The 27,661-nt window shown below is 37.4% G+C and overlaps 1 protein-coding gene across 2 annotated transcripts; it reads left to right on the forward strand.

Moving 5' to 3' along the window:
• The first annotated feature begins 7,527 nt into the window (after positions 1-7,527).
• On the forward strand, positions 7,528-26,358 carry dgat1b (diacylglycerol O-acyltransferase 1b). 2 transcript variants are annotated; one of them, XM_058747905.1, is made up of 18 exons: positions 7,528-8,029; positions 9,540-9,627; positions 12,525-12,565; positions 15,187-15,272; positions 15,749-15,801; positions 16,414-16,519; positions 17,872-18,000; positions 19,159-19,230; positions 19,387-19,490; positions 19,882-19,920; positions 20,018-20,059; positions 20,147-20,191; positions 20,325-20,437; positions 20,645-20,710; positions 20,900-20,987; positions 22,522-22,568; positions 25,247-25,309; positions 25,436-25,572. In XM_058747905.1, exons 1-17 carry the CDS (start codon positions 7,818-7,820, stop codon positions 25,299-25,301), a joined length of 1,386 nt encoding a protein of 461 aa, XP_058603888.1. In that variant the 5' UTR covers positions 7,528-7,817; the 3' UTR covers positions 25,302-25,309; positions 25,436-25,572. The 2 variants fall into 2 exon arrangements, with proteins under 2 accessions (XP_058603888.1, XP_058603887.1); XM_058747904.1 differs by lacking the exon at positions 22,522-22,568 and having other exon boundaries at positions 7,531-8,029; positions 25,436-26,358.
• Positions 26,359-27,661: the final 1,303 nt, after the last annotated feature.

Consider the following 27,661-nt stretch of genomic DNA (forward strand, 5'->3'; position numbering starts at 1 on the left):
TGCAGAACACAAGATCCAAGGGGTGGAGTTGGATCTAGATCCAACTCCTCCCACCTTACATAGACCTAAACCTACCCGTCTCCACCCCCTGATCCATAAACCCACCCATCCCCACCCCTAAACCTACCCATCTCCACCCCTAAACCTACCAATCTCCACCCCCTGGATGTGGATCCAACTCCGCCCCCTGGATCTTTTGTTCTGCAGTGAGGGGCTACTGGCAATTCTTAGCGAATAATAAGAATAATGGAAATTGCATGTAAACGGGAGTAAGAGCTTTGCTCTTGACATGTAAACATCAAAATGCGATTAAGTCCTTACTCTGATTATTGGAAATAATCGCAATATTCGTGCGCATGTAAACGCAGTCATTGAAATGAGTCCTTTTTAAAACGAATCCCAAACCGTTTCATGTTGATGTCAACATGAACCTTTAACATATTGGCCGACCACTTGTTGGTCTTTTCGCGTTGGTCTGAATGAAAATGTAAATTAATTTTTTGCCACTAGGTGCTGCTTTTGGAGCGGTAAAATAGCGGTTTCCCCGGTAAGGCTGCACACAAAGCAGCATGCTCACCCATTAGCGCCACGCAAAGGAGGGGTTTGGAAAAATGAATTGTTAAATGAATCGTTAAACGAATCGTTTGGGGGGTCATTGAGCAAATAAGGTAAGAAATAAATGCATATTATAAGACAATAAAAGTGTTTTTTGACCTTGCATGCATGTCAACCTGTTGTTGGACACTCCCAAAACCAAAATATGAACCTTTCATTACCCATAATAGAGGCACTTGAAAAAGACTTTTACATTGTTACAAAAAAATCTATTTCAAATAAATGCTGTTCTTTTAACCTTTCCATTCATCTTAAACCCTAAAAAAATATATGTGGTGGGAAGAAGAAGAAAAAAAGGTTTTCATGAAAATATTCAAATATTTTTCAACAGTGATGAAAAATAAGATTTGTTTCTTAAGCATCAAATCAGCATATTAAAATGATTTCTGAAGGATCGTGTCACACTGAAAACGGAGTATAATCTTTCGGAAATTAAGCTTTGACATCACAGGAATAAATTAAATAAAATATAATAGCAAACAGATATTTTAAACATTATATTTCAAAATATTACTTTTTTATCAAATAAATGCAGCTAGCATACAATATTTCTTTAAAAAACATAAAAAATCTCTCCAACCCCAAACTTTTGAACAGTGGTGTATGTAATATAACAATTTTTACCTAAACAAAATCCACAGGTGAACTTCAAGTGCTAGTGACAATAATAATTATAGCACGATTGCACAATATTGTAACATTACATTTGAGTAAATCTGACAAAAAAATAATAATAATTTGACTTGAAATTTTGACTTCAAAAACAAAAATTATGATTAAAACAAAGAAACTGTAGAAATCGGTGTGATCTTGTTGGTGTGTAATCTTACTTGAACAGAGGGAGAGTGTGACGGTAGGGAGGAAAAGTGCAGGGAGGGTTTGATGGAATCAGTAGGGGGTTCAGTATCTGTGTGTGTGAGTGAGTGAATGAGTGAGTGTGAGTGTGTGTGAGAGAGAGAGAAAGAGAGAGAGAGGGTGTGCACCTCTAGAGGTACAGTCTTCTACTTTGATCTGTTCACTTGGCCCACATTAAGAGGTGGAGAGAGAGGTTAAAGCTTTGTTCATGGTGTTTTTTCAAGATAAACACACACATACACACTGTTTCTAAAGTCGTAGCAGATCCCCTCAAGTTTGAACGTGCATGTGCTTGTGTGTGTAATTTATATAGAATTAGGCAAGCATGTAATCACTAAGGAGACATACCATATTTATCACGAACAATAAAACCCTCCCCGGCCTCCACCCCCTGCAAAAACACAAAGCACTCCCCCTGGAAACCGAAGAACAATAGGACCGCCTTTCATGTACCAGCATATGTGTGTGAGCCCCTGAGATATGGGATAGTTTCATAGTATACAGTAACTCCCACGTGAGAGAGGAGGAGATATTGATTGCTCTGAACTGCAGAAATTTTCTTGCTTGTATCTTTCATCCCTCTCTCTCTTTTTCTCTCTGCCTATTGTTGACCTTGTAAAAACACTTTTTCCCCAGGCTGGAAATGAGATGTCCAAATTCAATCTGGGTGCTGACAGGCAGTGTTTGGATATAACAGAGTAGGATGGAGGCAGGCAGGCCAAGGCATTGTTGCATCACAATGGCTTTACAGGCTTTTGAGTGCGCTGTGGGGAGATGTGATGACACTCTAAACATTGCCATCTGCTGGAGACAACGGCAATATCGCTAGGACTTTCATATTAGCAGACACTCCTCAAGGTGTATTTACAACATATTTTCTGGTTTCATAAACTAAAGAGTTGTTGGTAACAAAGAGGTATGTGATACCAGGAGAAAGCTATTCGTCACTGGCAAAACATCTGCTATACTATATTGACAGTTATTGATCATTTCCTTGAATTTGACTGTAGCATTTTCTTTGTTTGTGCATTCCAGATATCAGTCTGTGCATTTAATTTTGGGGATTTTTCAATGACCCTTCCTGCAAGTAAAGGTGCTGTCACATTTAGCAAAATCCAGTCATTTCAAAGTATATGTAACTGCAGCCCGAAGACCTCCAAGTTGGAGGAATTTATGCTGCGAGTAGGCAGAGACCTTCAAATTACAGCCGTTAAATTGAGATTGCGGTCTCTGCAGAGCAAAAGTGGGCATTTCTGAGTTTGTGGGTGTTTTCAAACTGCTGGGTGTTTCTAAATCATACAATGAAAATGATCCACCTTACATAACCCCACCCCTAAACCTACCTGTCACTATGATGTCAGCCAATCAGGTAACATGGTAAAAAATGCCCCTCTCTTTTGGCCTTGCCCACCGATCTGGTAACTTCCATTACTTTCCCGCAGAGACCTATACTTGACCTTCCATTCAACCAATTTGGAACGATAGTTCCACCCATTTTGGAATTGCCCCACCCACTTGGAACTGGGTCCAGGCTGCTGCGTTACCTATTCTCATCATTTCAATAGGAATCCATGCGATTTGGAGTTTTGTGTGAGGGTGCAAAAGTTCCTCGTGCAGATTTCACTCATGTTCAAGTTGGTCACAGAAATCCAACACATTCACCAAAAGAAAGCTGCTCGGTGTGTGCTTCATAAATTGCTACACTGTTGACAATTGTCTATAATCTGTTCTTGCATGAGAAATCTTGCTAATTTGACCACACCTTTACATTAATACATCAATAGGTGGCGTTAAGTGGTCATATTTATGAGTGAGTCACTTGTGTGAGTGAATAATTAATTCAGGGATGAATCTTTGAATTATTCACTCAACTGATTAGTTTAAACACACATTAGTTTTACGCCTGGATTGCAAATGGGATAAATCTGCCTCTGAAGGGCACTTCAGAGTCAAAACAACCATGGTCACCATACTGAAGGATTGTTCCAAAACCGAAGTGCTTAAAACTGACAACTTCAAAGGGCTTTTCAGAATGAATGATTTTGAAGGGTACAATTGATGGACACTTAACTGCCATGACTGTTTGCACAGATTTAAATGTATGACGACAGCGCCTCCTTAATTGTCTGGGCAAGATGATGCAGAAGTGGTTTCCAAAAGAACAGTTTTTGGTACCCTACTTCTTCCTTTTGAGGGTAAACACTTTGAAGGGTTTATGGCATAGGAAGTCCTTCGGAATGGAATGCAGTGTTATTCATTCAGGAACAAATCAAGAGTGAGTCACTGAATCATTCACTCGATCAATTTGTTAAAACACACTGGTTCAACGTGTAACACGTTGCTCACAGATGTGCATTCAACTTGGAAATGTTTTTGTTGGTGGAGCAAAACTAGGCAATAACTGACTATATATTGAGTCATTGAGATAAGTTACACAATATTAACTTTTGGTTTACTGAAACGATGTATAAAAACACTATGCATAAAGAGCCTGCAGTGTGTTATGGCTTCTACCAGCAGGGGCTATCGAGGCAACTCTGACCCTTGGTTGACTGCATCATAAATTCATCTTTATCGTGTCATTGTTTTCATGAACAAAACCCTATCATCTCACTCTCTGTTTCTTCCATTCTATCTATCTACCTCACTGGTCTAGGGCGATCTGTATGGCTTCTCTGGGCTTTGAATGATTCTGTCTGAATCAGTCGTGCTCAGCTGTGTAATCCCTCTCTCCGTTGAGCAATGCATCTTTATCTCACTCCTCCAGTGTGTGTGTGTATGGGTGTATGCTCCTGCAGGTTCCTGCAGCATCTGTCAGCATGTGCTAGCCTTTCCGCTGAACAGAGCACTTTGAGCTGCCTTTGTAAGACAATATGCAGCCATAGCCAAGGCATATGCATTATAGATTACCTTTCACAAATAGACAGACAGAAAGAGAGGTGGAAAAATACTTATTTTTGAGGAGTTCATAAAACTTCACATTTCTCCCTTTATTTGTATTATGTATTAAAAGTTGCATGAATGACAGATGAATGAAATCTATTGAAAATAACGAGGTGATGATGAAATTTTCATTTCAAATGTCTGAATTAATTATCTCTATCTGGAAATTTCAGAAAATGTGGTATTTGAAAGCTTGCACTGTATGTAAATAAAAAAAAAAACAAGGAAAGGATTCACAAATTTAATGATTTAGCTAATGAAATAACACACAATGAATACCTTAAATTAACTGCTCAGTGTGCTCATTTGCCTCAATTTAACCTCAATAACTCAAAATGTTAAACTGGGGCAACAGATTGTGAGAGTAAGATTTTCTGTTCGATGTCAGAAAATTTTGACAAGCACGCATGGTAGTACAGAAGAAACTACTTTAGTTTTTATCTATTTATTTCTATATTCAGAAGGGAAGACAGAACAGGATGTGATGGAGTGAAGAGGTGGAACGGGATTGTGAAATGCATGCCAGACTCGAACTGGCATCACTCACGTCAGCGCCACAGCTCAGTGTCAGACCACTAAGTCATAAAGGTAACATTCACATCACAAAAGGCAACACATGCCATTACGATGAGGAAAAATAATATAAAATACTTTGGTGGAGTTATTATTTGATTAGCTAGGTGACCTTTGAGATATATTTAAATCCTACTTCATGATTAAGTAGACAACACAACTCTCTATATATATTGTTGCCAGGCAAAACTCTAAGCTGAACTCAAAGACCTCAACCAAACTGACCAAATGTGGAACCCTCTAATTTAGAGCTCTAAAATTAGCAAATAACATGTAATTACCAGCATGAAAAGAGATTCTATTTAGATTCTATTGTGGTGGGTCACCATTTGCTCAAAATTCTGGAAGTTAAGTGGTGGTGAGGGCCTCAGGTGGAATAAGCTGATCCACAGGTGTGTTGTAGCTGGATAAACAGAATGCGTATTACTATTCATGAGGCAACATGCATGCTTTCTCTGCTTCGAGACCTGTCCATCTCATCTCTGCTCAACAAAACACAAACTGTGACAACACAATTATCAGTTTTTAATTAAACAAACATCAGAGCGTACACCATGAGCGATGAAGAAAGACAAAGTATGCCTGAGAGAGCTGTGTCTGTGTGTGTGTGTGTGTGTGTGTGTGTGTGTTTTGGCAACCAGATACTTGTGGATGTGATGAACTGATTGTTGTGATGAACTGTGATTGTTTTTCCTATTTGAATATAGGAATAATTCACCCAAAAGAATGAAAATTCTGTCATCATTTACTGTCATTCCAAACATGTATGACTTCATTCTGTTGTGGAACACTAAGATATTTTGAAGAATTCTCCTCAAAAACATTTCTCGAGTTCCACAAAATAAAGCAAGTCATCATCAAGTCATATTTTGTGGGCGGTATAATGACTTGTTAATCTCATAATTTGTCCTTTGTCATATAGTGATGTCACTACGGCAGACATTATTTCAAAGAATCAACCTGTCAGATGATACGTGAGAGCGAGAAAGCGTGAGAAAGACGTATAGAGAATAACAGCGATATCGGGAGTCAAGTCCTTGACTGAACTGCAAAAGTGCTGACACGCGTGCCACCCCTGAAGTGTCTATCAGTCTGCCTGGATCGCAACTGAGATAAACTAGCTTTCGGTCCCTAATGACTGAGTAAATGTGGCAACCCTGTGATAAAACATGACGTGCCACTACACCACACAGGAGTGAGTGATTTCAGCTTCACAACTTCATTACAAAACCAAGGACACGCTCGCAGCCGGGCACATACCTCCTCACCTCAGGCCTACACAACCAAACGCCCCTGCCAGCTTGCTCTGACAGCCCTGACAGAAGAGAGGGTCACAAGTCATGTGGCCAGGCATAAAATACAATCAACCTGCCACTGAAATGTATAGAATTAATCTTTCGTTGGCCCCTATTTCATCCGGGGGCTCGCAGCCAAGTGAAACAAGCGGCAGTATCTTTACTGAGAGAGCAGCGAACAAATGCAGCCATATGAATTCTAAAGTCACATTTTGCCATGGCCAGAGTTTGAGCTTGTGAACTTACTGTGCTACTGACATAAAATGATGAATTATTAATCAAGCACCTTTTTCTTTCAATTTTAGATGCACTGGAATCAAAAAATAACCTAGCTTTATACACCAAATACTTGATGGCTGCACGCAAGCATTTGAGCTGCACTGCACAGCATCCAAAATGTTGTTTCCAAAATGTCTTTCTCAGGTTCATGTTTACACTCTGATTTACTGCAGACTGTTTTCTTGTAGTTTACTTTGCAACTTTGATAAGAGGGAAGGTGAAATGTTCTGCCTCGATGAGCACTGAGCATCTTAGTAAAGCTGTTTGAAGTCAAAAACTTCAGACGACAGATAACGGTTGCCTGCACACTGCACATTTTCGAGCTTATTTGCACCTGTTTTCGTAACTCCTGGAATAAACTGGGAATAACATATTTTGGAATCACACAAAATCCTAAACTTCAAGCATTACAGAAAGTTACTGTGGTTTCCAGAATACCACATTTACTAAGGTTCAATATTAAAAAATATTTGAATATTAGAAAACTGTGGGATTTGGTACCTCTGTCATTAAAAAAAATACAATATTTTAATAGGAAGATTATTAAAGAAAAACTTATACTGCTTGAAGATCCCATATGTAATTAGACATAATGCAGCAGAAGGGCAATAATTTATGGTGAAACTATGGTTAAAATGTTAAAGGAACAACATTGCTCACTTACTCGTCCACGTTGTTCCAAACTTTCTTCTGTGAAACATAAACTTTGATGCTAGACTGGATGACTGCCTTAGTCACCATTTACTTTCACGGTATGGAAGAAAGACCCAGTTGAAGTGAATGGGGACTGAGTCCATAACATATTTTTTCCACAAAAGAAAGTCATACAAGTTTCAACACTGTAAACTATGACAGAATTTTCATTTTTTTGTTCAACTTATTCTTTATATTATTTATAAAGGTCATGTTTTTATGAAATATCACAACATGACCTTTATGGCAGCTTAGAGTTACACTATTATACACTACTGACTCCTATTGGCTTAAACGAGATGCCGAGATGAACGCGGAACTAGATCCGAGGGAAAGTCGTAAACTTCCCTGAGACTCGTGTTTTTAACAAACGTGCCAAAGTCCACGAGCATTCATTTGAGTCAAACAGCATTATTACAAATCTTGCGTCAGCCTAAGAGCTTGCAAAACTGGGGCTTTGAGCAAAAGCTTGTTTTTCCGGTCGCTGAGCCAAATGAGACTCCTGCGTGGACTCGGCTTACTTCATTTGTTTGCTGAAGGCTCGCTGTTAAATTTGCTGGAATCATGATTGACAAGGATGATTTTGGGCCCATCACACGGAATCGTAGACGCGCGACCATCACGAGCGCAAAGACCGAGACTGTTAAACTCAGAAACGGCGCGACCGCAGCAGCCAGTGATCTCAAAAGCGGACCCAAGGCGCGGGAGTCTCTCACCAAAAACTTACAGCTAAACGAAGACAGCAAACAAAAATGCGATCGCTACGACAAAATGAGGTGAGATATAGTGTACGTCTGGACGTCATGAAAAACGTAGCTTGTTGACAAAGATAGATGGTCACTGAGAAGAGACAGGGGCAGGTTTCGCCAGTGTTTGCACAGTATGTGGCACAGTGCAGGACATTTAACCCCTTTTTACCCCATCATTTCACTTACCTTACTGTTAGTGAAGAACTATTCCACTGAGCAAAACAGAAAATAATTTGTGCGATGATTTCAGTATTCTTAGCTACGTATTTCTGCAACATTTAAAAATATACATATATTATAAATATTAGGGATGTAAGCACATGTTGGGGATTATTGGGGAATTGAATGGAATAAATTAAGAATTGACTGTTGAAAAAAATAAATAAATAAACGTTGACCAATGATCTGCAATATTGGGAGGAGGGGCGTGTCCTCAATGTTTACAGAGTGCAGTCATTTTCAGAATTCATTTTCAGCTACTGGGTTGTTAATCAAACTAATATGCTTTTGTTTTCAGCCGACAATATTTCAATATCTCATTTTTAAGTACTCATGTTAACATGAGAATTCCTGGTTAAAAACTACATTACCCATAATTCTGCAAAGAAATCCGCCCACTATTTAAAGCTGCAGTCCATAAATTTTGCCTCTTTGTTGCCATTTCTGTTTGAAAACCTGGAATTGCAGCTCTGTGCGGAATTATCTTCCGTGCGCGGGGTTGTGATCCGGTGTTCCAGCACGGCTCCAGTGTGGATGAATCTAATGGTTTGAGGTGAATGTGTCTCACAGATTCTAGCCTACGTCTTGGAATATATGACCCAAATAAGAATTTTCACCATATATTGCCATCTGAACAAGTAACAAGTCTGCCACGTTTGTTCTGCCCCACTGAAGAAAACAGAATTACAATAAATCGTGCTACCAATAGTAATTAAATCTAGTGATTGTTTAGCTCATATCACATCTAAACACATAAAACATTTCATAAACACATAATCCCTTCTGGATTGCAATCCACCATCAAAATGATACATTTAATTATTCCAGCTGCTGTGGGAAAAGGCTATAAACGATCCACCACCTGCAGGATCCTCACATGAGATAGCCTACTAGCTGGGACAACTTCTTTATGTTTACAGACGTGACTTAATGACGCAGTGCGATGCTCGAATTTCCCCCGAAAACCTACCCGTACCACTCAAATTAGAAAACATTATTATAAGCTAACCGTTGTGAATCGGGCTAAAGTAAGGTGATAGTTTTGAATACTGGCTGGTTATGTACTTGCTCAAATATTGATTTCGGATCATTTTTAACCCAAAAAATGTTACGGACTGCAGCTTTAAGTATATGTTTTGCAACAAACAAAAAAAGGAGGGATCTAAAGGCCTATTTAGATTCTTTTAGCTTTGTTATATTTTATGCTAATATAAAAATTACTTTATCCATAAGATAAAGAGCAATCATTTAACACCGTAAATAGTTTAATCATCATTACTGTTTTTATTTCATGTCCTCCTTTTTTCCCTCCTTATAGTTGCCACAAGTTGCAGGAGTCAATGCTGAGTTCTGCAAGCAGCTTCAAAAATTACAGAGGCATCCTGAACTGGTGTGTGGTAATGCTGGTGAGTCTGAAACAGTTACCGATCCCTGCTGCACTGCATGCTTTGACTTGCCTACTCATTATTCTAGTTAAACTGTGTCACAAATATCAGCGTGGGTTGTAAACATTCCCTCTCACTCAGAGGTGCTTCCAAAGTTTATTACTACTAATAATTTTTACTGCCTCTTACGTAAGGCGGTTACAGAGCTTAAAGGAGGTTAAATATTATGTTGTAGTTTAAAAGAAGCCAACTTGCTGCTCAGACGTCCATTGTCTGATCAATGGATAATTTAAATGTGTTGTTTCTGAGTGTATACTGTGTTCAAGTCACATGGAAAAGTTTGGCTTTCTGTCTGTAATGAAGTAGATGCATTAGACCTTATAGAAGCTAAAATATCTTCTTTTGGACTTTGAACTCTCAAACTACTTATAGGAATAGTTCATTGAAAAAGAGAAAATTTGCTGAAAATATACTCATACTCAGGCCATCCCAGATGCAGATGAGTTTGTTTCTTCATCAGAACAGATTTGGAGGAATTTAGCATCACATCACTTGCTCACCAATGGATCCTCTGCAGTGAATGGGTGCCGTCAGAATGAGAGTCCAGACAACTGATAAAAACATCACAATAATCCACACGACTTAAGTCCATAAATTAACATCTTGTGAAGTGAAAACTCAGCGTTGATTAGAAACAAATCCACAATTTTTCATCTTTAAACTGTTGCTCCTTGCCAAAATATGAGTCCAAAATCTATAATAATGCTTCTTCAAGTGAGAATGTCCATCCCCTGATGTCCTTTCACATCAAAATCAACTGACATATTTGTTTAGAACTGCTTTAGACTGTTTTTGCTTGTAAACCATGCTTGATCTGTGCATTCTGGATGAAAAGGCAATATTATAGATAGAGGACTCATATTTTATTAAGTTAAAAACTTCTTTGTGAAATTTGTTTCTTGCAAACATGCAGCTTTTCACATCAAAAGATGTTCATATATGGGCTAGTGTTGTCACGGTACCAAAATTTCAGTATTCGGTACCGATACCAGTCAAAATCCACGGTTCTCGGTACCAATTTCGGTACCACATGCTAATTAAAAAAAACACACTATTTTTAATAATAAAGTCAAACAAAAATAAAAATGTACAAAAATCAATGCCATTCTTTATACTTTATTTAAATTGTGTTTCAAGTTTTTCCGCAAGTAATAAAAGTATGAAAAACAGTAAACAAGTTTCACCCAAATTTAATTTGTCTTTTAATTAATTAAATTTAAACATATTGTATTGTTTTGGTAAATAAAGGGGATTTACTATTAAAATTAAAATATGGAAGAAATGTTGTGTGATTTCTTAAAAAATGTAAAAAATAAAATATATATATATATATATATATATATATATATATATATATACATATATAAATTATGTCTTTAAGATAAACTTTTATTTTGACGGGTTGCCGTGAATACCTTTACATTTCTGTGTGTAGCTATATGATATGACGCTGGTTTTACTCAATGAAACGGTAAAATGCTCGCGAGGGGACTCTCAGAGCAGTTCTGTAGATGTTGTTTATGTATTTATGTCCTCATTGAGACAGATGATGAATCACCGCGAGCGTCAGGCGCGCTTCAGTGTATGTAGTAAAAAAAAAAACCGCGAGTCTCTGCCATTCATTCATTCACACAGAGACTCGCAGAACATGCGGGATTCATATTTGAATCGACTTTTGCGGCTTAATATTTACAGATACTAGTCCACGTCGCGATTTGATTTAAGTGCAATGACCTACTTTTGATTAATTCGTCCAAACTTTGACAAATTCCTTGACATTCCGTGCTAAACTGTAAATTCCGTTTTTATAACTGGATTCCGAGATTCCGTCCGCGTTTTCTGCATCGCGGAAATCATAGGGCCGTACACGTCAAGAACCGGGTTGACCGGGTACTCGGTACCACCGGTACTTAAAAAAACCTGGTACCGTGACGTTTTCACTTTTTTAGTACCGACTTGGTACCTAAGTACCGGGTCTTTTGACATCACTAATATGGGCTGGAGTCTTGTGGATTCCCTGTGGATTATTTTAATGATTTTATCAGTTGTTTGGACTCTCGTTTGACGCCCCCCATTCACTGCACAGGATCCATTGATGAGCAAGTGATATAATGTTAAATTTCTCCATATCTGTTCCGATGGAAAAAATAAACTCATCTACATCTTGGATGACCTGAGGGTGAATACGTTTGAGCAAATTTAAATTTGTGTGTGAACTATTCCTTTAAAGGACTTAATTTTAACAGAGGAAAACCCACACTAGTGACAGAATTGTATTGCAATGACACATTTTAAGTAACATCGGGTGGTGTGTGGCAGTCATGTGGCGTGTGAAGAATCGTTGATCAGTGTGTCTGTTTATGGAGACGCACTTAATGCCAAGTGACGCCTAAAAATAAACGGCCCAAAACAGCTTGTCTGTCTAAACACTAGCTGAACATGGAGGACAGCCAGCCAAGTCCTTGTCTTCAAAACTGTGAAGAATGCATTCACGCTTTTCAACATACTGTTAATGTGAGCTTTGAGATGACTCTATTTTGTCCTCTGCAAATTTTTTCAGCCAGACTTTTTTCTTTCATATTCTATTGGTACGGCTCTGCTTGCATTTGCATTTTCTTCCTCTTCTTCTCCATTGTTCTCTCTCATTCTATACATATGAATAAATGTGTCTGTCTTCTGTATAGATTTATGGACATGAATTTCAATATATCTCTGCAAACTGTGTACAGACAGTGAATAAGGATCTTTGGCGGATTTTATTCTGGTAGTTCTGACATGTTTAGCTAGTCTTAGTGATGTATTTTTGCATTGGTTTTCATTTGTTTTCTTCATGAATGTGTGTCTCTGCTCTTTTGCAGGTTTTGAGCAATGCACGTCTGTTCTTGGAAAACCTTCTCAGGTATGAACAAATACAATATGCATACAGTTTCTTGTGAAGCAGCCAAAACACACAGTTTGAATGCTTAAAGTCTGGAAAAAATGAAGGATTTATCCATGCATGTTTAATGTATTTTAAGTTTTTTTAATTTGACCTTTTTTTTTAAAAAATGTCACAACTCGGTCTCCTCTCTGATCACGGATGCTGGACTTCTCCAATCATTTAGTCCACTTAAAACCCCCCCCTGTCTTACAATCGACTGCAAGCTCGCATTCAGATTTTCCTCTATCCAATCAAAAGCCGATGGATTGAACCATGAAGTCCCTAGCTTACATTTTTCACTTGAATGTGTATCACAATATGGAAGAAATGGTATGTTGCTACTTCCATTTCATCATGACCTTAATGAAATTAAAATGGGAGATTTGTGACTTTTGGTACAATTATTTTATCTTAAAAATGGCAATATTAATATAAATACTTAAAATTTGCAGTTAAGTTGCAGTGTTCTGATCATTTTGGGCACCACTGTATATGTATATATATTAGGGCTGTCAGTTTAACGTGTTAACTTAATTAATTAGATTAATTAATCAACACATCATGTAATTAATTAGATTATTAGAAGATTATTAGATTAGAAATTGAATCCACTGACAGCCCTAACATATATATATTAGTGCTGTCAAACGATTAATCGCGATTAATCACATTCAAAATAAAAGTTTTTGTTTACATAATATATGTGTGTGTACTGTGTATATTTATTATATATAAATACACATACATTAGGGGTGCAACAGATTGTCAATGATCCGTGATCACGCTGTTAAGTTTAACCATCATAGAGTGAAAGTTTATCATTTACACGTGGTTTGTCTTGCCAATTTACACATTCAAGCAATTTCAGACCATTCAGATGAAGTCGTGGAATCGGGACTCGTGCACTGTTTTCTGTGCTCAGCCGCTGCTGCACACACCCGAAGCGCGCACACGCAGAGAGAGAGGTGCGATTCAGATATCGCGTTTCAGACAACACCACAACGGATGGATACATACACACAAAGTTATGTTAAAATACCCGTTTTGGCAAGTATTCTGGTAAACACAGTCGGTTATGTCTTAAGTTAATGTATACAGCTGAGAAAGAAACCAGATGTGTGTCAGTATTAGGTCCGTGCATTTAGTCTAAAGAGACAGCAGCCTATAATACCTGCTTCTGTCTGCTAATCATCTGTATTTAACTTATGCAGTAAGCATTATTGTGTTGTTTTACACCTAATTTTTACATTTCTGCACCTGATTACTACTGTTGCTGTCTTTATTTATAATTTTATGTTTTAGGCTGTTCATCTATGCTTGTAATTTGTGTAATTGTTCTTGTTTTATTACTGACTTTAGAAGTTAAGCTAGTAGTTTCTGCTGGGGTATAGAAGTACTTAAAGAAAGCTTTTAGTAATTAATGAAAAACTAAATTTTTTTGCTTAACCCGAAAAATGATCCGGTCCGTGACTCAAAATGATGTATGATCCGAACCGTGAGTTTTGTGCTCCGCTGCAGCACTAACATACATGCATGTATATATTTAAGAAAAATATGTTATGTTTATATACTAAATATATTTATATATAATATAAATTATATGAATATAAATATTTTTACATATGTAAATATTTTCAAAATATGTATTGTATGTGTGTGTATTTGTATATGTAAGGGAGAATTTTAAATGCACGACGTGGAGGCAAAGAACCACACGACGCGAAGCAGGTTTACTGCATACCTGCCAGCCAATCAGAATCCAATATTCAGACAGACCATGGAATAAACATAATAAATATTCACAGTACACACACACATATTATGTAAACAAAAACTTTTATTTTGGAAGCGATTAATCGTGATTAATCGTTTGACAGCACTTATGTATATTCCAGGATTTAGAGAGCATTTGGTATTTCATATATCAATATTTTGTAAATTAAATTCCACACAATTATATACATATTCTTCATATGTATATAGAAAGGTTCTTTTTGAGTTAAAATAATAATAAAAAAAATGGCTCCATTTATCAGCCACTGTGTCTGGTGGGCAATATATATATATATATATATATATAACTTATATGAATTCTTCTGTCATACGTTGCTCTGGAGTTCAAAGTGTCTCCAAGAATAGAAACAGCAGAATGTGGTCCTGAAACGTTCTCAAACAACTGACCTTTATCTCAAGCATCTCACTGAGCAAGTGTCGAACGGACACAAAAGTGTTCAAACACATTCTCTGCAGTTCAGCTCTCTCTGTGTTTTGAGTGTCATGCCGATGAAGATGAGTCTATAGGGTTTGTTTGATAAGTGTACAGGCCTTCCTCTCCCTGAGTGGAGTGAAACACTGAACCCCATGCTGGGAGAACCATATGCTGTCATCATGTTGCACACTGCTGCTTGCAGACAGTACTGTATGTATGTATACAGCTGCTCGCAAAAACTGCCGCAAATAATCAGTGGTTTAGAGCAGGAGACCAATACAGGAATAAAAACATGTTGTGTCCGATATGCGATGATTTATAAATATGTAGACATTTAAAGGTTTGGGAAACACATCTGCTTTGTAATTCACAGCCATTATTTGTGTCGTAGGTATGGCATTTTGGTGGACCCCATTCAAGTGGTGTCATTGTTCCTCAAGGACCCTTATAGCTGGCCTGCAGCATGCCTGGTCATTGGTATGTATTTTAAGGGAAGATTAGCATATATTTCCCAGTTAAGCCTTTTCTTTTGAAGTCCAGACAGGGACATTATTAAAATTAGACTGGTAGACGACACTCCCGTCACTCATTTGATTTGCAGATTGTCAGAATACTCCCTATGTTAATCTAGCCTACCTAAATGTAGATTGTTTGTATAATTGTGCATGTTATCAAAGACAGAGAAGTATGTAATTGCTTTTTAACTCTCAAACTTTATAGAGCGATGTGATTTTATCTTGTTTGTAGCAGGCGGTGTGATTGTTCAAAGTGCGATTGCTGTGAGTGTGTGTGTGTGTGTGTGCGCGCGCGCTGGGCGTCTGCCCTATTGTAAGGCCTGAGGGTACAATTTTGACCCTTTCATTACACCCTGCAAAAATGCTTTTATTACTGCAACTGCTTTTATTTTTAGAAATAGGATAATTTTTGACATTATAACATTTCTTTGCTTGCAGTTTCTAATGTTTTTATACTTGTGGCATTGTACACTGAGAGGAAACTAGCCATGGTGAGTTCAAAAGCCATTCACATTTCTACATTTAATCAGTTTATCCTAATGAATAAAGCCATTGTCATAAAAATATAGGGGTTTTGTCACTTCGTACGATATAATTTGGCATTTGGAATTACTTTGAGGGGTTGTGAAGAGTTCAATTTAGAGGGCAAATTTGATTCATTGCATTTTAAAAAGCCTGGCATATTTGAGAGAGCTTGCAAAGTATCAGCACATTTACTCAACTGGCTGAATTGAAACTGAATGAACTTATAAACAGTTCGGGCATTTTGCTGATGTTGTGTAAGACTTGCATAAAAAATAATGTGCAGGGCTTTTAGAGTGGAGATGCATTTTTATGTGCACCAAATTCAAATTATGTTATATGCTACTAATGTGTCTTTTTATGTCACTATGTTGAGATTTCTCAAATTTTAATATTAATTTGCCTGATTATGTTATTATGTAAACATCTATTTGTTTTTGTGATTTTAGTGTTTCATGGTGTTCTTGGCTGTGATTATGTTGTTTGGTCTGATTGTGTTGTTATCAGACATGTTTTATGTCTGTATTGTTGATCATGTACTTAGATTATGCTGTTAAATGTTTCCTCATTGTGTTTTCCAGGGGTCGATCAGTGAAAAGGTCGGCCTGCTGACCTACATCTTTAATTTAACAATCATCTTGTGTTTTCCGATGGTTGTTGTATTGATGCTGCCATCTATTACACCAGGTGAGACTATATGTTATTGTGTACTACATAATACAACACAAACACACACACAACCACCCATGCACACACATACTCATACACACACACACACACACACACACATATATATATATATATATATATATATATATATATATATATATATATATATATATATATATATATATATATATATATATATATATATACAGTATAAATACTGTCAATTATAATATTGTGGTATTTTATTATTTACATCTTATTAAATACATGTTATTTACACACACACACACACACATATATATATATATATATATATAATTATAAAGCTGTATTATAATAATAATGATTATTATTATTATTATGACATTTTTAAATATTACATTTTTAAAGAAATGTAATATCAGTGCATACCTAATGTATTAAATTACTCTCTGTCATACTTGTTTTTATAGACAGTCATCAGCACAAAAACAGCTTTTGTTTGTTGTTGCATTAATGTTGACTATAATATATCAGGTGATCCAGATTTGCAGAAATGACACAACCAAATTATGATTCACAGACTGAACTAATCCACCTTTATACCAGCATTCAGATCTCATGGGCTCAATTGGCATGTGAATTGTATTTTTATTCACAATAGAAGATATAGCAGTAAACATGTTATTGGATTAGAGCCACAGTCTAATGGTTATCAGTGGTGCTCAAGCAGCAGGTTTGATTCTGACACTCATTGTGTCCTCATTAGTGATAGACTGATATATTTAGTCATTTCAAATACAAAAATCTAAATTCAGTGACAATATAATGATGCATTTTAGTAGAAAATATATTCCCTCACTTCCTCTTCTCCATACCACAACTTTCACTGGCTCTTCTGTCCACTCTCATCTGTTTGCACCACGGGAGGCAAAAATGTGCCTCCATCTGTCAGCCTAGTACCACACACACTGCTCCTGTACCAGACAGCCAGGTCATTTCAGGGGCCGTCAGGGCCTCTGCTGGTCCTACAGCCCTTGAGACCATCTCTCTGGGGCATAGACGCACTCCAGAGCCCCTGCATGGACCATTTCCACCCAGCATATGGCTGCTATTGAATAAGCAGTGCTAGAGGGAGCATATGAGTGTGAGCCAGGTCTGTGTACGCTACAGTGGTGATGGGCTATGAGTCTGGACGTGCTGGGTCACGTGACTATGAGTTATGAACCATTGAAAGGGGCATGCTGTGGTGTTGTGATGGAAGTGCATTTGCATTATAAACCTCTTGTGTTCCTCATATATTCAGGTATTGAAAGGAGCAAGTGAGTTCCATTTATGCCGAAAATGTCTTTCCAATCGCGGTTTTCTGTTATTGTGTCTTCTTTATGCAGTTGGAGGGGCGTTTGCATTGGGAGTCTACACCATCCTGTTTTTGAAACTGTACTCCTATAAGGACGTTAACAGGTGGTGCAGAGAGAGAACGCAAGTGAAGGCACGCAGCCTCTCCAGATCTCTTTCATGTGAGTAAATACATCCAGCTCTTATCAAACATTACCTGCAGCAGTATGAAAATTATGAAATACTTTGCTATGTAGTGCACTACATGGCCAAAACTGAGATGTCATTTTTGTTGCCCCCTGTTGGCTATTATAAGACTAGTTTACAATACAATAAACACAATACAGACATTGATCTGGCCCTGCTGGGGACCGTAATTAGGGGGCCCCATCCATAAAAATTGTTCCTGGGCCATGTGAATTTTAGCAACAATTCTGCTACAATGAATGATTTCCTGTTTGCACTGAAAAAGACTGATTTAAAATATGCTATGCAAAAGAAACGTTGTTTTAAGATGTTAATACACTAACTAAAGTTTAACCGGTTGTTCGTAAGTTAAACAGTCCCATCAGGATTTCACAGGACCTTTTTCAGATTTTGAAGCCCAAAATAACTGAATTTTCTGTACCTTTTCTCAAAGGTTGGTGTAATATTTGCAGCAATTTGTGTTGTTTTGCAGTGATAACCTACCAGTAATCATGTGTTTATGTAAAAAAATGCACAAGGCAATTAGTGACACTTCATAATGCTGCAGAATATTATTAGACACAGATTCCCCCTCAGGTTAACATTTTTGCAAAACAATTGCTGAAATAAGACAACAATGCAAGCTAGTTCACCCAAAAATGAAATTGCTGTCAACATTTACTCACCCTCATGTTGTTCCAAACCTGTAGGAGTTTTGTTCTTCTGTAGAAAAAAAAAGAAACGAATGTTGGTAAAAGAACAGATTACAATAACCATTTACTTCCAAAAATACTATGGAAGTCAGTGACTACTGTAAACGGTTTGGTTACCAACATTCTTCAAAATGTCTTCTTTTATGTTCCACAAAAAAGAAAGGCATGAGAATGACATGACGATAAGTAAATGATGACTGGGTGGACAGTCCCTTTAATTCTTGCCATTGCAAGGTTGCAAAATTCTGGAAGGACTGGTTACGAGATCAATTGTAATGTAATCGCTTTAGTGATGTCCTTGTTGTTTGGTCGACAGTACGATATGTTTTGCATTAAATGCTTGTGTGAGTTGCAGAGACCTCATTCTTTAGCTGAACATCAGGTTTAAATGACTTTAGAAGTAGATTTGTTGATCTCTTTAACAGTTTCTGTGTTGTTTAGGTCCATCATCTCCATCTGCGTCCAGCGCTATGCAGTCGCATGTGTCTTACCCAGGAAATCTCTCTCTCAGGGGTAAGCTGTGCCTTACAGTCCAGGCACCAAATGTTTATTTCCAATCAGATTTTGTTTTATTTTCATGATGTCTAACAACAATTCCAGCAGTGTCAAATACTATGGCTTCAGATGACCTTAGAACTTGTAGTTAGTATTTTGACTTGTGTTTTTCAGATATGTATTATTTTGTTTTTGCTCCAACCCTGTGCTATGAGCTTAATTTTCCCCGCTCCGAATCCATCCGAATGGGATTTCTGCTCAGGAGGCTCTTTGAGATGGTAGGCTATTGGCTTAGACATATTTCTTGACAGTATTGACAGTTCTTGCTCATCATTACATTGATAACTTGTACTAACAGATTTGCTCACAGTATATTATCCCTTGTTTATTTTGTGAATATTGTGTTCTTGCCTAAATCTGCAAATGGCAATAAATCATGGGAATTAGCTTATTGTTTGCAAACAACTGCCGGGAGCCATGGCAGGAATATATGAGGGTAATTTTTATTTATGAAAGTGCTTCTTGTTAGAGCATTACTTCCAGTTATAGCTGTTGCAAATTACACGTTTAATTCACACACACATACACGCGCATCTGTAAACAGCATTGTTAACATTTGCGTTTTATATTTAGTGAGAAATCAAAATCTGTTTTGCTTGTCTGTTGTAGTTGCTCCTCACTGAGTTATTGGTTGGTTTAACGCAGCAGGTGAGCATCACAGTGCATTTGGTAATCATATCACACCTGCAATTTTCATGTCTTTGAGACATATTTCATATCTAATGTTCTTTCTGTTGTCTTTCAGTGGATGGTGCCAATCATTCGAAGTTCAATGAAGCCATTGCAGGTTTGTTCATGTGCTTTATCTTCTGGGGTTCAGTGCCTTAAAAAGAAACACTTTATTTAATTCTGTGAAACTGGTTTCCTTTTGCAGGAAATGGACTTCAGTAGAATGACAGAGCGTCTGCTTAGACTGGCAGTAAGTAAAACTAATTTCACTAAATTCCTCCTCCAAATAGAAACGTAAACCTGTGTTCAGGTTTTTTCTCAAGTCTGGCGGAGGATATGAAGCAAGAAACGAATGATGGAACGAATACTGATTTTTATACTAGGTGCCCAACCATCTCATCTGGTTGATTTTCTTCTACTGGTTTTTCCATTCCTCGATGAACTTTGTGGCTGAGCTGTTGAGGTTTGGAGATCGGGAATTCTACCGTGACTGGTGGTGAGTGATCTTTACAGTTATTACTCGTTGAAAAAAAGCTTTATTTGAGCGGCTAGAGGTTCCACTTCCACACCATACTGCGTTTCATAGGCTTTAAACGCCGTCAGTCTGGTTTATATGTGCCACCTCTGCCTCTTCCATTTCCATTTCATATGTGGAGTTTTTATTTTAAGTCTCAGATGGATTGTGACACTGTGTTTCTTTTAGGAACTCCGAGACAATAACATACTTCTGGCAAAACTGGAATATTCCTGTGCACAAGTGGTGTCTCCGGTGAGTGAATGGAGGTTTTGAAAGAGACCGCAGACAGCTGTTGGGAGGCGAGATGAAATACGACACAGTAAAACTCACAGAGACTATAATGAAGAGAGACTATAATGTGATCTGTCCACAAGAAATATACGGTTATTTACAGTTCACACCGACTGTGAGTTTATGTGCTTCTCTCTCCTGTTTTGAAAGGCACTTTTACAAGCCGTTGCTGAGAAGAGGTGCTGGCAAGTTACTGAGCCAATCAGCTGTGTTTTTCGCCTCTGCTTTTTTTCATGAGGTGAGATGTGCATAAATCACACACTGTTTTAAATATTCTGTCGGGTCGTGGCAAATGAAAGTTAACAGTCTGAGCAGGGTAACAACCTGTGTGAATTATTCTCATTTTAGAAATGTGCTATTTTTTCATGAGCAACTGCGATATTTTAGAATATTACTTTGGTTAATACCATTAAAATACTGATGAAATGTATAAACTTTAACCATTGTATACAGCTCACATGAAGTTAATTTTTAAAAGCACTATTTAATAACACTGTCAAATGTAATCTTTTGCAAGTCTCAAACAAAGAAAATCTAAATTCACTTGTAGCATTAAAAACAACTGAATTTATTTTTATTTGTGTTTTAATTTTATTAGACAAAACATCATTCCATTTTAATATCAGCCATTTTCCAGTTATCATCCACAACATGAAAATAATTCATTGTTTTAATACCTAACAGTGTTATTTATTCATGTGATGGCAAAGGTGAATTTTCAACAGCCGTTACTCCAGTCTTGTGGCACATGATTCTTTAGAAATCATTTTTATCAGTTAATATTTTATATAATATTAATATTTTGTACCATGCTTTTAGGATTCTTTGATAAATAGAAATTTGATTCGATAGAAACCTTTTGTAACAATATAAATGTCTTTACTATCACTTATGATCAATTTAATGCTTCCTTGCTGAATAAAAGTATTCATTTCTAGTTCTAAAAAAAAAATCTTACTGAGCCTAGACTTTTGAATGATAGTATACTTTCAGATGTCTCTGCATATGCATCTGGGAAGTAAAGCAAAAGTAAGAAAGTATTTTAACATTGAAATAGTGCACTTCACAAGTGAACATAAATGTTCTAAAAACTAAAAACTCTTTGGTCTCTTTGGGCGTTGCGGGAAGCAGCTGTTCTCTGAAGCAGCTGTGTATTCTAGAATCATTTGTAAAATTCTAGATGTTCTCCACTCCCGAGGCAGTCGTCTCATTTCCCTGACTCAGAAGCAGGTGCCCGGCGTTTGGCTGGTAGCCACCGTTCTTCAGAGGAGATGAAGGTCAGAACGGAGGGATGAGGAAGAGGAAGAACAGGCTCCTATCAGGCTGCTGTTCTCTGTGATAAGCTGTGAGCTGAGCTGGGGGAAGGGAGAGAGAGGGGGGAATCAGGGAGGAAGATGTGTCCAATCCGCAGGTGCAGGCAGATAGTATTCTTAACCGTCTTATTAAAAAACATTGACCTTCACAGGACGCCTCAGAACCGGACCCTGGATCACAGTAATGACTCCGAAAGCTCAGATGCAGAGGGAAGTTTCGTCTCACGAATATCTAAAACCGGAGCTGTAAAGATACGCTGAAATTTTAAAAAGGGTTAATTTATTTAGAGCTGATGTGCTGAGGGTGTGATCTAGCCCTGATCTAGTGAGGGGTAACAGGAAGGTCAGTGTCTCTAGACCCCTAGAGTTAACTAGAGGTTAAGCACCTAGTTAAAGGACACCTTCAGTAATTAATCCACATTTTGTGTTGTGATTCTGTGTTTCCTGGTGTGAATTCAGAGTTTTGTGCACAACTCCTCAGATTTAAAACAGCAGCGATACAACAAGTATGTATATTTTATATGGATTTTGAGCTAAATAATATAATAATAAAAGAAATTAGGTAACACTTTACAGTGTGTCATTGTTAACATTAGTTAATGTATTAATTAACAACTCTAGATGGTGCAAGCTGACGGGTTGTTAACGTGACTGATGATATTCAGAGAGTTAAACGACTTGACACAAGCTGATTGTTTCATGCTGGACATGCAGCCAATGAGCTTAATGCCTTGCATTTATATGGCTGGCTAGTATCCATTGGGAATCCTGCAGCTCGCTTTCAGAGTTCTCTGAAGCCCTCCACCTTCCCCAGCTCCACCTGTATAGATCTGCTACGGGTTATATCCATCACCATGCTAAACTTTTCCGAGAGTTGTCATGACTGAAATGTAGTTAACTTATGTTAACTAATGAACCTTATTGTAAAGTGTTACGAGAAATTAAGAAGTTTTTATTGCATTGTCCTCCGTTTACTTTTAAATGAATGAGTGAATTCAAAGTAATCACTCTATTGTTGTAGTTAAATCAGTAGTACACAAATGAGAGCCACCTCTCTGTGGGATTTAAAACAGTAGCACCACACATACACACATACATACACACATATATACAGTGGGTACGGAAAGTATTCAGACCCCCTTAAATTTTTCACTCTTTGTTATATTGCAGCCATTTGCTAAAATCATTTAAGTTCATTTTTTTTCCTCAATGTACACACAGCACCCCATATTGACAGAAAAACACAGAATTGTTGACATTTTTGCAGATTCATTAAAAAAGAAAAACTGAAATATCACATGGTCCTAAGTATTCAGACTTTGCTCAGTATTTAGTAGAAGCACCCTTTTGATCTAATACAGCCATGAGTCTTTTTGGGAAAGATGCAACAAGTTTTTCACACCTGGATTTGGGGATCCTCTGCCATTCCTCCTTGCAGATCCTCTCCAGTTCTGTCAGGTTGGATGGTAGCGTTGGTGGACAGCCATTTTAGGTCTCTCCAGAGATGCTCAATTGGGTTTAAGTCAGGGCTCTGGCTGGGCCATTCAAGAACAGTCACGGAGTTGTTGTGAAGCCACTCCTTCGTTATTTTAGCTGTGTGCTTAGGGTCATTGTCTTGTTGGAAGGTAAACCTTCGGCTCAGTCTGAGGTCCTGAGCACTCTGGAGAAGGTTTTCATCCAGGATATCCCTGTACTTGGCCGCATTCATCTTTCCCTCGATTGCAACCAGTCGTCCTGTCCCTGCAGCTGAAAAACACCCCCACAGCATGATGCTGCCACCACCATGCTTCACTGTTGGGACTGTATTGGACAGGTGATGAGCAGTGCCTGGTTTAGCAAACTCCATGCGGGCTTTCATGTGTCTTGCACTGAGGAGAGGCTTCCGTCGGACCACTCTGCCATAAAGCCCCGACTGGTGGAGGGCTGCAGTGATGGTTGACTTTCTACAACTTTCTCCCATCTCCCGACTGCATCTCTGGAGCTCAGCCACAATGATCTTTGGGTTCTTCTTTACCTCTCTCACCAAGGCTCTTCTCCCCCGATAGCTCAGTTTGGCCGGACAGCTCTAGGAAGGGTTCTGGTCGTCCCAAACGTCTTCCATTTAAGGATTATGGAGGCCACGCACTCTGACATGCACTGTGAGCTGTAAGGTCTTATATAGACAGGTGTGTGGCTTTCCTAATCAAGTCCAATCAGTATAATCAAACACAGCTGGACTCAAATGAAGGTGTAGAACCATCTCAAGGATGATCAGAAGAAATGGACAGCACCTGAGTTAAATATATGAGTGTCACAGCAAAGGGTCTGAATACTTAGGACCATGTGATATTTCAGTTTTTCTTTTTTAATAAATCTGCAAAAATGTCAACAATTCTGTGTTTTTCTGTCAATATGGGGTGCTGTGTGTACATTGAGGAAAAAAAATGAACTTAAATGATTTTAGCAAATGGCTGCAATATAACAAAGAGTGAAAAATTTAAGGGGTCTGAATGCTTTCCGTATCCACTGTGTGTGTATATATATATATATATATATATATATATATATATATATATATATATATATATATATATATATATATATATATATATATATATATATTATAAGTTTTATATAGTGACAGTAAGAAATTAACTTTCTGTTGCATTGTGTTTTCATTTTAAATAAATGAGTGAATTCAAATGAATCACTCAGTTGGTGTAGTACACAAAAATGAATTAGTTATTCATCTTCATGTCATTCCAAACTTGTTTGCTGTTATATTTTCCGTCAAACACAAAAGGAGGTATTTTTAAAGAATTCTTATGCAATTCTTTCCATACAGTGACAGTTCTTTGTGACCAGGGCCTGTTCAGCTCTAAAAGAACCTGTTGTTGAATCTTTAAATATTTCTACTTTTGTGTTTGACGAAAACAAATACAGCTTTGCCTTGGCAGTGAGGGTGAGTAAATAATGACAGAATTTTCATTTAAAGTCAATGAGTCATTTGTTGAATCAGACTCAGTTAAACACAAGACTCATTCTGAATAATGACCTGTATCAATCAGATGACTCACTTCTTCAGTGAATTAGCTTTGATAAATGCAGGTTTAAAATGTTAAAATGTAAAAACTGCACAAAACTAAGTCCTCTTAGAAATTTGGAGTTTAATGCATTTAATATGTGTAAATATCTCTGTCTGCAGTACCTGGTCAGTATCCCTCTCAGGATGTTCAGACTGTGGGCATTTATGGGCATGATGGCACAGGTATGAATTTTTAGATCAAATTCTTAAATTAAAAATATATGTATATTTTGGTGAAAATGATCTAATTATCTATCTTTTTTCTGTCAGTACCTTGTTCACAGTTTACTTTAAAAATCTTTGTTTCAGCTCCCACTGGCATGGTTTGTGGCCAGGTTTCTTCGTGGTAATTATGGAAACGCTGCTGTGTGGCTCTCACTCATTATTGGTCAGCCTATCGCAGTACTGATGTATGTTCATGACTACTATGTCACCCACTGCCAGGATGGCCCGATGATCGCCGAAGCGCTGTAATCACACTGTTGATCATGGACTTGGCTAAGCAACTAAACTTCAAAATATTGCTGTAAGACTTCTAGTGGGAGTACACTGATACAACTGAAGAGTCCCGGCAGTCAGGTTTCCATAAAGTCTTCAAATAAACTCATAGCTCTAGGCTATACCTTTATGAACATTTACAACAGTCAGTCTATGCAAATCTTGCCTAGAACTGCCAGTATAAATGCACAAGAGTCTTTAAGCTTCTGAATGTGACTCTACAGGTGTCAAGTGCTCATTTTAACTTCACTAAATGAAACTGTCTTTATTTTTCTAAGGGAGTGTTACATGCATTACTAGTAGGAACGTTCACTTTTTTTGGGGCATGCTGGACTTTTATTATTGGACAAATATATGTTGTTGGGTTTTTGTTTTTAAATTAAATGCCAGTAAATTGATACAATATGCAAGGAGAGTATGTATGGACACAAATGTGTAATTATTTAATGAATATATGTTTAAACCAATATGTGGGCAGACACTTTATTTGTTTTGTTTTTTTGTTTTTTTTGCAAAGGGATACGAGAGAAAATGTTTGTTAAATCCAAAGTATGTTGCGTCCATATTTAATCCATATTTTATTTGTTACAATAATTTTGCATTTTTATGTGTCTAAACTGTCGAACACTAACGTTGAGATGCCATCTGCGCGCCGTTATCGGCATTATGGGACCTCTTCATCAAGAGTGTGCCACCTTGTGGCGAATTTTGAGAATAAACAACCCTGCAAATGATGCAACTGTGGAACCGTTATTTGTTTTTGTGGAGGCATTTATCAAGCGTAATTGTATTCACTAGAGAGAACCGGATGCATTGTAATCTCGCAGTGTGTTATTTTTCACAGATCAGGCCCTTCCAGGGCAATTTGTCCTCACATGATGAGGGTGCCAGATCCTCACAATCAGTGCAAGTTTGTGATAAATGGCTTCAGAGATAAGTCTTATAATAGCCACGGGTCATATTGTATGAGCATCCTATCGTGTGCTGCAGTGGCACAGACGCACTTCAGGAACTCGTGCTATCTAATATAGGCTGATAGTGCTTCGGCTTGCTGCGATCTGTTTAGTATACATTGCCATACATAGAAAAGATTGGAACAGCCGAAGAATGATTACGGCACAGAAAATCAATGCTGTATATGTCACTGTTTATTTGGTTCAACGACTAATATCAAGTTTAAAACATCCCCACTTTGGGCTAAAATTCACTAGCCTATATAATAAGCTTAGCTAATGCAGGAAAGCTATACCGTTCAAAAGTTGGGGGTCAGTAAGTTTTTCTTGTTTTTAAAGAAATTAATATTTTCATTCAGCAAGGTCGGATTCAATCGGAAAAAAGTGACAATAAAGACATTAATAATGTTACAAATTGATTCAAACAAATAGTTATTTTGAAATGTCTATTCACCAAATCTGTTTTCACAAAAATAGGCCTATTAAGCAGCACAAATATTAAGAAGCTTTCAATATTGATAATATTAATATACATGAATAAAAATGATTTCTGAAGAATCATCATGAAGACTGGAATAATGCTGCTGAAAATTCAGATTTGTCATCACAGAATTACATTTTAAAATATAATATTTGTAGTAATATATTTAATAAATTTTCGGGTTTTGTTATATTTTTGATCAAATAATTACCTTGATGAGCATTTTTTTTTAAATCTTACCGATCACAAACTTTTGAACAGTAGTTATAATAAAATGTAATAAATGTTTGTTAAACTAATGTTATACTTAATGATTGCTTGCTGGACTGTTCATGTCTATATTCTTATATATTCTATAAGCGTTTATTCTCGTCTTTGTTAAGATGACTTGAGGAGTGTGCAGGTCATTTGCAGGGCACTGAATGCGCTGTCACTTCTGCTGTAACTGCACCAGAAAAGAAACAGAGACATATGACATTGATGAATTACCCAACAGGGAGGAGATGACGTTTTTCCGCTCTGAAACAGGTACCCAGTGTTCAGCTATATGTTTTACGGTATATTTCAGCACGAAGCAGATAATTGGCCTGTATTCAAGCTGTT

Source organism: Onychostoma macrolepis, chromosome 16 (assembly GCF_012432095.1).
Source record: "Onychostoma macrolepis isolate SWU-2019 chromosome 16, ASM1243209v1, whole genome shotgun sequence".
Taxonomy (NCBI): domain Eukaryota; kingdom Metazoa; phylum Chordata; class Actinopteri; order Cypriniformes; family Cyprinidae; genus Onychostoma; species Onychostoma macrolepis.